Source organism: Panulirus ornatus, chromosome 59 (genome assembly GCF_036320965.1).
Source record: "Panulirus ornatus isolate Po-2019 chromosome 59, ASM3632096v1, whole genome shotgun sequence".
Classification (NCBI taxonomy): domain Eukaryota; kingdom Metazoa; phylum Arthropoda; class Malacostraca; order Decapoda; family Palinuridae; genus Panulirus; species Panulirus ornatus.
In genome coordinates this window covers 8,468,655-8,481,486 of record NC_092282.1, presented here as the reverse complement: position 1 = coordinate 8,481,486, position 12,832 = coordinate 8,468,655, and the positions used below count along the sequence as shown (strand labels likewise).

At 39.3% G+C, this 12,832-nt stretch overlaps 1 protein-coding gene across 45 annotated transcripts in view; it reads left to right on the top strand.

The window, feature by feature from the left end:
- The window catches only part of LOC139767191 (muscle calcium channel subunit alpha-1-like), a 1,449,841-nt gene that overhangs the window by 1,029,785 nt on the left and 407,224 nt on the right, over window positions 1-12,832 (top strand). For all 45 annotated transcript variants that reach the window (XR_011717010.1, XM_071696301.1, XM_071696297.1 and 42 more), the window contains one exon: window positions 11,327-11,414. Coding sequence is in view for 44 of the 45 variants with exons in the window: in XM_071696301.1 (XP_071552402.1) it covers window positions 11,327-11,414 (88 nt within the window). In the remaining variant the exon portion in view is untranslated. The remainder of the gene's footprint in view (window positions 1-11,326; window positions 11,415-12,832) is intronic.

Genomic DNA, 12,832 nt, shown 5'->3' with positions numbered 1-12,832 from the left:
CTCATTTCCAGCACATCCATCCTCCTGCGCACATCTCTATCCATAGCCCACGCCTCGCAACCATACAACATTGTTGGAACCACTATTCCTTCAAACATACCCATTTTTGCTTTCCGAGATAATGTTCTCGACTTCCACACATTTTTCAAGGCTCCCAAAATTTTCGCCCCCTCCCCCACCCTATGATCCACTTCCGCTTCCATGGTTCCATCCGCTGCCAGATCCACTCCCAGATATCTAAAACACTTCACTTCCTCCAGTTTTTCTCCATTCAAACTCACCTCCCAATTGACTTGACCCTCACCCCTACTGTACCTAATAACCTTGCTCTTATTCCCATTTACTCTTAACTTTCTTCTTCCACACACTTTACCAAACTCAGTCACCAGCTTCTGCAGTTTCTCACATGAATCAGCCACCAGTGCTGTATCATCAGCGAACAACAACTGACTCACTTCCCAAGCTCTCTCATCCCCAACAGACTTCATACTTGCCCCTCTTTCCAGGACTCTTGCATTTACCTCCCTAACAACCCCATCCATAAACAAATTAAACAACCATGGAGACATCACACACCCCTGCCGCAAACCTACATTCACTGAGAACCAATCACTTTCCTCTCTTCCTACACGTACACATGCCTTACATCCTCGATAAAAACTTTTCACTGCTTCTAACAACTTGCCTCCCACACCATATATTCTTAATACCTTCCACAGAGCATCTCTATCAACTCTATCATATATATCATATATATATATATATATATATATATATATATATATATATATTTTCCCTGGGGATAGGGGAGAAAGAATACTTCCCACGTATTCCCTGCGTGTCGTAGAAGGCGACTAAAAGGGAAGGGAGCGGGGGGCTGGAAATCCTCCCCCTCAGTTTTTTTTAATTTTCCAAAAGATGGAACAGAGAAGGGGGCCAGGTGAGGATATTCCCTCAAAGGTCCAGTCCTCTGTTCTTAACGCTACCTTACTAACGCGGGAAATGGCGAATAGTATGAAAAGAAAAAAAATATATATATATATATATATATATATATATATATATATATATATATATATATATATATTATCCCTGGGGATAGGGGTGAAAGAATACTTCCCACGCATTCCTCGCGTGTCGTAGAAGGCGACTAGAGGGGACGGGAGTGGGGTGCCAGAAATCCTCCCCTCCATGTGTTAGTGGTTTTGATGCACGAGACCGGTTATAGTGATGGGTGATTTGAATGCAAAGGTGAGTAATGTGGCTGTTGAGGGAATAATTGGTATACATGGGGTGTTCAGTGTTGTAAATGGAAATGGTGAAGAGCTTGTAGATTTATGTGCTGAAAAAGGACTGGTGATTGGGAATACCTGGTTTAAAAAGCGAGATATACATAAATATACGTATGTAAGTAGGAGAGATGGCCAGAGAGCATTATTGGATTGCGTGTTAATTGATAGGCGCGCGAAAGAGAGACTTTTGGATGTTAATGTGCTGAGAGGTGCAACTGGAGGGATGTCTGATCATTATCTTGTGGAGGCTAAGGTGAAGATTTGCATGGGTTTTCAGAAAAGAAGAGTGAATGTTGGGGTGAAGAGGGTGGTGAGAGTAAGTGAGCTTGGGAAGGAGACTTGTGTGAGGAAGTACCAGGAGAGACTGAGTACAGAATGGAAAAAGGTGAGAACAATGGAAGTAAGGGGAGTGGGGGAGGAATGGGATGTATTTAGGGAATCAGTGATGGATTGCGCAAAAGATGCTTGTGGCATGAGAAGAGTGGGAGGTGGGTTGATTAGAAAGGGTAGTGAGTGGTTGGATGAAGAAGTAAGATTATTAGTGAAAGAGAAGAGAGAGGCATTTGGACGATTTTTGCAGAGAAAAGGTGCAATTGAGTGGGAGATGTATAAAAGAAAGAGACAGGAGGTCAAGAGAAAGGTGCAAGAGGTGAAAAAGAGGGCAAATGAGAGTTGGGGTGAGAGAGTATCATTAAATTTTAGGGAGAATAAAAAGATGTCTGGAAGGAGGTAAAGTGCGTAAGACAAGGGAGCAAATGGGAACTTCAGTGAAGGGCGCAAATGGGGAGGTGATAACAAGTAGTGGTGATGTGAGAAAGAGGTGGAGTGAGTATTTTGAAGCTTTGTTGAATGTGTTTGATGATAGAGTGGCAGATATAGGGTGTTTTGGTCGAGGTGGTGTGCAAAGTGAGAGGGTTAGGGAAAATGATTTGGTAAACAGAGAAGAGGTAGTGAAAGCTTTGCGGAAGATGAAAGCCGGCAAGGCAGCAGGTTTGTATGGTATTGCAGTGGAATTTATTAAAAAAGGGGGTGACTGTATTGTTGACTGGTTGGTAAGGTTATTTAATGTATGTATGACTCATGGTGAGGTGCCTGAGGATTGGCAGAATGCGTGCATAGTGCCATTGTACAAAGGCAAAGGGGATAAGAGTGAGTGCTCAAATTACAGAGGTATAAGTTTGTTGAGTATTCCTGGTAAATTATATGGGAGGGTATTGATTGAGAGGGTGAAGGCATGTACAGAGCATCAGATTGGGGAAGAGCAGTGTGGTTTTCAGAAGTGGTAGAGGATGTGTGGATCAGGTGTTTGTTTTGAATAATGTATGTGAGAAATACTTAGAAAAGCAAATGGATTTGTATGTAGCATTTATGGATCTGGAGAAGGCATATGATAGAGTTGATAGAGATGCTCTATGGAAGGTATTAAGAATATATGGTGTGGGAGGCAAGTTGTTAGAAGCAGTGAAAAGTTTTTATCGAGGATGTAAGGCATTTGTACGTGTAGGAAGAGAGGAAAGTGATTGGTTCTCAGTGAATGTAGGTTTGCGGCAGGGGTGTGTGATGTCTCCATGGTTGTTTAATTTGTTTATGGATTGGGTTGTTAGGGAGGTGAACGCAAGAGTTTTGGAAAGAGGGGCAAGTATGAAGTCTGTTGTGGATGAGAGAGCTTGGGAAGTGAGTCAGTTGTTGTTCGCTGATGATACAGCGCTGGTGGCTGATTCATGTGAGAAACTGCAGAAGCTGGTGACTGAGTTTGGTAAAGTGTGTGAAAGAAGAAAGTTAAGAGTAAATGTGAATAAGAGCAAGGTTATTAGGTACAGTAGGGTTGAGGGTCAAGTCAATTGGGAGGTAAGTTTGAATGGAGAAAAACTGGAGGAAGTAAAGTGTTTTAGATATCTGGGAGTGGATCTGGCAGCGAATGGAACCATGGAAGTGGAAGTGGATCATAGGGTGGGGGAGGTGATGAAAATCCTGGGAGCCCTGAAGAATTGTGTGGAAGTCGAGAACATTCTCTCGGAAAGCAAAAATGGCTATGTTTGAAGGAATAGTGGTTCCAACAATGTTGTATGGTTGCGAGGCATGGGCTATGGATAGAGTTGTGCACAGGAGGGTGGATGTGCTGGAAATGAGATGTTTGAGGACAATGTGTGGTGTGAGGTGGTTTGATAGAGTAAGTAACTTAAGGGTTAGAGAGATGTGTGGAAATAAAAGGCGAGGTTTGGGGCGGGGGTTTTTGAAAAGGTTTGGGCTGGGAGAAAGAGTGGGGGATTTACCCAAAAGGTATATAGTTGGGGGGTGGAAGGGGGGGGGGGGCCAAATTGGAGGTGGAAAGTTTGGGGTGAAAAAAAATTTTGGGGTGATTTGGGGGTGCATGCGGGGGTGGGAAAAAAGGGCAAGGAAAAGAGTGAAATTTTTTCTGTGGTTTTAAAAAAGGGGTTTAGTGTGTCAGTGGATTGAAAGGGATGTGGAAAGGGTTGGGGGTTAAACCCTGGGAAAATTTTGTGGTTTTATTTTGGTGTTTGGCGTGTGTATTTACTGTGTAGGGGGGGGGGGGCCTTTTTTTTGTTGTTTTTGGTATCGCAAACGGGGGACGGACAAAATATAAAAAAAAAAAAAAAAAAAAAAAAAAAAAAAAATATATATATTATAATTGGGGATAGGGGATTAAGAAAACTTTCCGTATTCCCGCGGTTTTGTAGAAGGCGATAAAAGGGGAAAGGGGGGGGGGGTGGCCTTCCCCCCAGTTTTTTTTTTTTTTTTCCAAAAAAAGGAAAAGAGGGGGCCCGGTGAGGTTTCCAAAAAAGGGTTTTCTGTTTAAGTATGCTAGTGGGGAAATGGGAAAATTTAAAAAAAAAGAAGAAAGAAAAATTATATATTATATATATATATTTTTTATATTTTAAATTTTAATATATATTTATTTTTTATTTATTTTTCTTTGTGTGTTGCTTTGCGAGGGCGGAAGGGAAAAAGACGAAAGAAATGGGCCAAACCCCCCCCATAACATGTTATACATATAGTCCACAAGCAAAAATAATTCCTATACATTTCAATGAAAAAATATATAAACAAGAAAAATTTATAAATGAACAATTCCCCGTCTGCCTTTATTCATTCCCCTGCCACCCGCCCACATGGAAAATCCCCCCCCCTCATGTGGGGAGGGTTTGCCTTTGGAAAAAAAAAAAGGCCCCTTATTCCCCTCAGTTCCCAGTGTAGAATAATGCCCCAAACCCCGCTCCCCTTCCCCAATTTGGAAAAAATTTATGGTTTCCCCGAGCTTCAAGTGATTTTTAAACCATGAAGCCCTAACCCCCTATACCCCCATAATTCCCCTTTAAATTTTGGTTTCACCCCCCTTTTGTTTAGGCCCCCATCATTAAAATCTTTTTATATTTTACTTAAATTTTGGGTTTCCCCCTTTTGTTCCTTCCCCCGGAAAATATTTTGGGAATTTTCCCTTTCTATTTTATGTGCCCCAAATTTCCAAAAACCCCCCTTGTGCTTTTTAACCCGTCTTTTTATTTAAATCTCTTTACCCCAGTTATTATCCCATAAAACCCCCTCAACCCCAAAATTGCCCCAAACATTCATTTCCACAATCCCCCTTTGGACAATTAAAATTTGCCCCGCCCCGCAACCATACAACATTTTGGAACCCCTTTTTCAAAATACCCCTTTTTTCTTTGAGTAATGTTTCGATTAAATTTTCAAGGGTCCAAAAATTTTTGTATATGAAACCCCTTCCCCTTCCTGGTTCCCTATATATATTTATTTGGTTGGGAAAGGGTTTATTATGGGGGATGCCAATACCAACCCCCAGTAACCAAAATATGGTTGTTTTTTGTGTAATGAAGAAAAATTTAGAAAACATAAGCCCAAAATTTGTTTCATGTTTGAGAAGTGGCCGGCGAAAGATAAATGGTTAAAAAGATGGAAAACCCCAATTGAGTTTGTGTAAAAAAATTATAATTTCCCCCTTTTATGCCCGGGTTGAAAACCCTTTGAGAATTATTTTTATTTCATTTTAAATAGAAGTTTTAGTTTTTAAAAATTTTTTCTTAATTTTTCATATGTATTTTTTATATATGTATGGTGTATATGTGCATATGTATGTGTATATGTAAGGGATGGATATTATTTATATTTATATTTTTTATTAATATTTTTTATATATATATTTTTTTTTTTTTTTTTTTTTTTTTTTTACTTTGTGGGTTCCCCCGGGTTTTGGGGGTAGGAAGGAAAAGACAAAGGGAAAAGGCCCCCCCCCTCCCATGTTTTATTAAGTAAAGCAAAAATTTAAAACCTTTAAAGCTTTCCCTGGTTTACCCCAGTTACTGTTTTTCTACTGCGGTAACCCCTATAACTGGTCCCCTTACCCAATTTTTCCCCCTTTAACCCCCCTTTATGAGGGATAAAAAAATTTTTTCACTCCCTTTTATCCCAAATTTTGGGTTTCTTTTTGTTCCCCCCAGCAATATATCCCCTTTGGGCAATCTTTTAACCCTTTATCCTGTCCCCCAAAAATTTAAAAATTTTGCTTTAACCCCGTCTTTTTTTTTACAATTTTTTATTAGTTACTTATGATCAAACCCCCTAAACCCCAAAATTGTTTCAAAATCTATTTAGAATATCCCCCTTTGGGCCAAATTTATATAAACCAGCCCGCAACCCTAAAAATTTTTGGAAAAATTTTACTTTTTTCCCTACCGTTAACCCTAGGCCTTACTTTTCTCATAAAAATTTCAGTTTCTAAAATTTCCTCCCACATATAATTTTATTTTTAATTCACAGATGTTTATAATATGTTAAAATATATATATATATATATATATATAATATATATATATATTTATATATTTTCCCTGGGGATAGGGGAGAAAGAATATTTCCCCACGTTTCCCTGCGTGTCGTAGAAGGGACTAAAAGGGAAGGGAGCGGGGGGCGGGAAAATTTCCCCCTCCCCCTCAGTTTTTTTTAATTTTCCAAAAGATGGAACAGAGGGGGCCAGGTGAGGATATTCCCTCAAAGGTCCAGTCCTCTGTTCTTAACGCTACCTTACTAACGCGGGAAATGGCGAATAGTATGAAAAAAAAAAAAAAAATATTATATATATATATATATATAATATATTATATATAATATAATATTATATATATATTTTATCCCTGGGGATAGGGTGAAAGAATACTTCCCCGCATTCTCGCGTGTCTTTAGAAGGCGACTAGAGGGGACGGGTGGGGTGCCAAAATCCTCCCCTCAGTGTTAGGGGTTTTTGATGCACGAGACCGGTTATAGTGATGGGTGATTTGAATGCAAAGGTGAGTAATGTGGCTGTTGAGGGAATAATTGGTATACATGGGGTGTTCAGTGTTGTAAATGGAAATGGTGAAGAGCTTGTAGATTTATGTGCTGAAAAAGGACTGGTGATTGGGAATACCTGGTTTAAAAAGCGAGATATACATAAATATACGTATGTAAGTAGGAGAGATGGCCAGAGAGCATTATTGGATTGCGTGTTAATTGATAGGCGCGCGAAAGAGAGACTTTTGGATGTTAATGTGCTGAGAGGTGCAACTGGAGGGATGTCTGATCATTATCTTGTGGAGGCTAAGGTGAAGATTTGCATGGGTTTTCAGAAAAGAAGAGTGAATGTTGGGGTGAAGAGGGTGGTGAGAGTAAGTGAGCTTGGGAAGGAGACTTGTGTGAGGAAGTACCAGGAGAGACTGAGTACAGAATGGAAAAAGGTGAGAACAATGGAAGTAAGGGGAGTGGGGGAGGAATGGGATGTATTTAGGGAATCAGTGATGGATTGCGCAAAAGATGCTTGTGGCATGAGAAGAGTGGGAGGTGGGTTGATTAGAAAGGGTAGTGAGTGGTTGGATGAAGAAGTAAGATTATTAGTGAAAGAGAAGAGAGAGGCATTTGGACGATTTTTGCAGAGAAAAGGTGCAATTGAGTGGGAGATGTATAAAAGAAAGAGACAGGAGGTCAAGAGAAAGGTGCAAGAGGTGAAAAAGAGGGCAAATGAGAGTTGGGGTGAGAGAGTATCATTAAATTTTAGGGAGAATAAAAAGATGTCTGGAAGGAGGTAAAGTGCGTAAGACAAGGGAGCAAATGGGAACTTCAGTGAAGGGCGCAAATGGGGAGGTGATAACAAGTAGTGGTGATGTGAGAAAGAGGTGGAGTGAGTATTTTGAAGCTTTGTTGAATGTGTTTGATGATAGAGTGGCAGATATAGGGTGTTTTGGTCGAGGTGGTGTGCAAAGTGAGAGGGTTAGGGAAAATGATTTGGTAAACAGAGAAGAGGTAGTGAAAGCTTTGCGGAAGATGAAAGCCGGCAAGGCAGCAGGTTTGTATGGTATTGCAGTGGAATTTATTAAAAAAGGGGGTGACTGTATTGTTGACTGGTTGGTAAGGTTATTTAATGTATGTATGACTCATGGTGAGGTGCCTGAGGATTGGCAGAATGCGTGCATAGTGCCATTGTACAAAGGCAAAGGGGATAAGAGTGAGTGCTCAAATTACAGAGGTATAAGTTTGTTGAGTATTCCTGGTAAATTATATGGGAGGGTATTGATTGAGAGGGTGAAGGCATGTACAGAGCATCAGATTGGGGAAGAGCAGTGTGGTTTTCAGAAGTGGTAGAGGATGTGTGGATCAGGTGTTTGTTTTGAATAATGTATGTGAGAAATACTTAGAAAAGCAAATGGATTTGTATGTAGCATTTATGGATCTGGAGAAGGCATATGATAGAGTTGATAGAGATGCTCTATGGAAGGTATTAAGAATATATGGTGTGGGAGGCAAGTTGTTAGAAGCAGTGAAAAGTTTTTATCGAGGATGTAAGGCATTTGTACGTGTAGGAAGAGAGGAAAGTGATTGGTTCTCAGTGAATGTAGGTTTGCGGCAGGGGTGTGTGATGTCTCCATGGTTGTTTAATTTGTTTATGGATTGGGTTGTTAGGGAGGTGAACGCAAGAGTTTTGGAAAGAGGGGCAAGTATGAAGTCTGTTGTGGATGAGAGAGCTTGGGAAGTGAGTCAGTTGTTGTTCGCTGATGATACAGCGCTGGTGGCTGATTCATGTGAGAAACTGCAGAAGCTGGTGACTGAGTTTGGTAAAGTGTGTGAAAGAAGAAAGTTAAGAGTAAATGTGAATAAGAGCAAGGTTATTAGGTACAGTAGGGTTGAGGGTCAAGTCAATTGGGAGGTAAGTTTGAATGGAGAAAAACTGGAGGAAGTAAAGTGTTTTAGATATCTGGGAGTGGATCTGGCAGCGAATGGAACCATGGAAGTGGAAGTGGATCATAGGGTGGGGGAGGTGATGAAAATCCTGGGAGCCCTGAAGAATGTGTGGAAGTCGAGAACATTCTCTCGGAAAGCAAAAATGGCTATGTTTGAAGGAATAGTGGTTCCAACAATGTTGTATGGTTGCGAGGCATGGGCTATGGATAGAGTTGTGCACAGGAGGGTGGATGTGCTGGAAATGAGATGTTTGAGGACAATGTGTGGTGTGAGGTGGTTTGATAGAGTAAGTAACTTAAGGGTTAGAGAGATGTGTGGAAATAAAAAGAGCGTAGTTGAGAGAGCAGAAGAGGGTGTTTTGAAATGGTTTGGGTACATGGAGAGAATGAGTGAGGAAAGATTGACCAAGAGGATATATATGTCAGAGGTGGAGGGAATGAGGAGAAGTGGAAGACCAAATTGGAGGTGGAAAGATGGAGTGAAAAAGATTTTGTGTGATTGGGGCCTGAACATGCAGGAGGGTGAAAGGAGGGCAAGGAGTAGAGTGAATTGGATCGATGTGGTATACCGGGGTTGACGTGCTGTCAGTGGATTGAATCAGGGCATGTGAAGCGTCTGGGGTAAACCATGGAAAGCTGTGTAGGTATGTATATTTGCGTGTGTGGACGTGTATGTATATACATGTGTGTGGGGGTTGGTTGGGCCATTTCTTTCGCCTGTTTCCTTGCGCTACCTCGCAAACGCGGGAGACAGCGACAAAGCAAAAAAAAAAATATATATATATATATATATATATATATATATATATATATATATATATATATATATATATATATTAGAATATTTGATCAAGGACATCTTCATAAGCAAAAATGAACATGGAACAGCACTAGCGGAAATTAAGCGAACTCAGTTGTTTACTCAATAGAATAACTGTCATGAAAGTCTAATTCAGTGAGAAAGGATGACACTGTTTTTTTCAAATTTGCAAAGGTATTTGATAGAGTAAACAACAGAAGTTTGCAAGAGAATGTAGTTAAAGTAAACATTAAAGGTTGTATAGGAAGATGGATCAAAGAGTTTTTAACAAACAAAAACTTCAGAGTAATAATACATCGGTACACCATATAAAGGCCCAACACGGGAAGCAGTAGAAATTTCAACAAATTGTAAATATCTAGGTGTCATCAAAAAAGACAAACTAAGATTCAGAGAACATAATGAAAAGTCTGCACCATAGAGGCAAGTAATGAGTGTTACAACAGAAAATTTTCAAAAAAAGGAAAATGATAAAAATCTTAATGTATATATAAGAAGCAAAATTCAACTGCTGTATCATAAGGTCAGAAGCTAAACAAATTAGAATTAGCAAATTAGGGAGGCTTTAGAAATGTTTTCTGGCAATTTTAAGAGTATAGAACATTTGAGCTTCCATGAAAGACTGAAAGAACTGGAACTGTGTTGCTTAGAAAGAAGAGGGAGATATGTGATAATCCATATAAGGCAAAGAATTGAAGATGTAAAGGAAAACATATTGAAGCTGGAAGCCTATCACCAAGGAATGTTTATTGGTATTGTCTGCAAGAGTACTTTGGAACAGAAAAAAGTTTATGAAACAAGAACATATGAGAGCTCATCATGAAGTTTGAATAGGTAATCAGAATATTTCCAAGAAAAATGAGAAACATTCAAAGAACAACTACCAAATTGAATAAAAGAAAGCTGGACAGGTGCTTGAAATCAGTAGCAGATGAACCAAAAATTTATAATTATTTGGTAGCAGACAGGAATAATCTTATCCATCAAGCAAGACATACAGTAAGTACCTCATGTAAGACCTGCCATCATGGCCAAGTCTTGTTGTAGGTACTCTTTCTATCCTACAAAGCACAGTTTTACCACTAGATGATTTTCTCTTTGTCCCTAATGAAAGTATTTGAGTGAGGCCCTAAAAGAATCCATCTGTGTAGATAAATAGTATCTGATTTAACTTACTCATGTAAGATTTTACCTCAGTATAGAGAAAATTCTGAAAGAAGTAGTTTTCAGACCTTGAACTATCTCCCCTCCCTTCCCCACAACATATGCTGTACCTTTGTATCACACTATACCCAAGTGAAGATCTACTGTGTACAGACTATGCTTTCTCTTTGCACCTCTTTAAATCATCTTTCAGTCTTATTCTGTATCTTTGCTTTATTTCTGATTCCAGGTCTCCCTTTAAGTTTCTGCTTTACTTCATCCACTTTTGGGTTATTTTTAGGATCTGCATTTTCTTTTCTGTTACATTTCAAGAGTAGATTTTTTCCTTTCTCTTGAGCTGATCCTTATGTAAGTCATGCTTTATCAGATGATCACTTATTGTACATTAATTTTCTGGCGGTATGTCACTTCATTTCTTGTCAGGTACCAGTGTGTATATGCATCTTTCTCTGTATTTTTAACATTTGTATCATCCAAGTGATCCTTATTCCATTTCATCTGATTAACTTTCTTTTGTTCCACTAGGAAATTTTTGTAGTCTTTCAACTCCAACCATTTACACTGAGCAATCTTTTTCTTGTCCATGTATCAGTTCAGTTGACTTAAAGCTTATTGTCTTATCCAATTGTGTTTGTTTCTACTACTTTCTTATTCAGACAGTCTTCAAAAGCCTTTCTTTGTTGTAACAAGATCTTTGTTTCATTTTCATTTTCTTGTCGTTTTTCCCTTGCTTCTAACCTTTTTCATCTAGAGGTCTTTTTCTGTTACTGTCATTAAGGCTAACTTGTAAGTATCTTCTTCAGGGATGGAGCTATTTCGGTGGTGAAGATCCTCCGTGTACTCCGTGTCCTCAGGCCACTCCGTGCCATCAACAGGGCCAAGGGCCTTAAGGTAAGATCTGTTTGGACAGTATAGGGGAAGACCAAAAGAAACAGAGGAAAGAAAAGTGCAGCTGAGGCTAGGATAAAGTGTAGGACTGAGAAACAAGATGAGAAGCAAAGGTTTGAAATAGAGGGTAAGGCCATGAAATGAGAAGATTTAAAGATACAAATAAGTCAAATACATAAAGATCCATCAGGCAAGCAGAAGTTAGGCAGTCAGTAGCAGAAAGATTGATGTGCAAAAATTGGCTCACTGGAAGGAAATGCAACATATTGCAAGGCATGTAAAGTGAGGGAAAGAGTAAACAAATTTTGAAGAAAAAGATAGAATTAAGAAAATTTTATGGGAAGGTAGAGAAACAAAGACTCGCCTCATCTTCATGAGTCTTCACTTCTTTGCTTTCCCAGTGAGTCAGTTGCAATTTACTGATGATACAGCACTGGTGGCAAGGTTTAGGGACAGGTTGCTTGGGGTGTTGGTTTGAGTGGAGAAAAAATGGAGGAAATGAAATGTTTTAGATACCTGGGAGTGGACATGGTTGCAAATGAAACCAAGGAAGCAGAAGTGTCACAGGGTGGGCAAAGGGAAGGAGGTCCTGGGAGCAAGGTATTGGCCACAGATGAATTTATTGGAAATGAAATGTGGTGTGAGATGGTTTGATCAGGTAAGTAATAAAAAGGTAAGAGAAATGTGTGGTAATAAAAAGAGTGTGGTTGAGAGCTGAAGAGAGTATGCTGAAATGGTTTAGACGAAAGGAGAGAGTGAGTGAGGAGAGATTTACAAAGAGGATGTATATGTCAGATGGAGGGAACAAGGGGAAGGAGGAAGACCAAATTGGAGATGGAAGGAGGGAGTTAAAAAGGTTTTGAGTGATTAGGGCCTGAACATGCAGGAGGATGATTTGCATGCAAGGAGTAGAGTGAAGTTTGAAATGGCTAAGGAAACTATGGAAAGGTTTCTGGGGCTTGTTTGTGGATAGAGAACTGTGGTTTTAGTGCATTAGACATGACAGTTAGAGAATGCATGTGAGTGAATGTGTCCTTTCTTCGTCTGTTCCTGGTGCTACCTTGCTAACACATTAAATGGCAGTCAAGTATGAAAGAGAAAGAAGAAGAGAAATGAAGCTTAAACAGAGGATTGAGTAACTTCAGATTAATGAGAACTTTATGTATCATAAAGGAAGGAGGCTAGTGAAGAAAAGAATCAGGATTTTATACAGAAAAAAAGGCCTTAAAGTGTATTAAAGGAAGAGGAATTAGGTATGAAATGGTAGATAGAATATTTCCTTCATTTTGGGTGATATGTCAGTATTATCATGTGCATTTTATTGTTATACAAACACTGAAGTATTCATATTGTAAGTTTTATGGAATAGGAAATCATATTGTCTACATTTTTTCTCAACTTATGTAGATGTCAGTATTTAG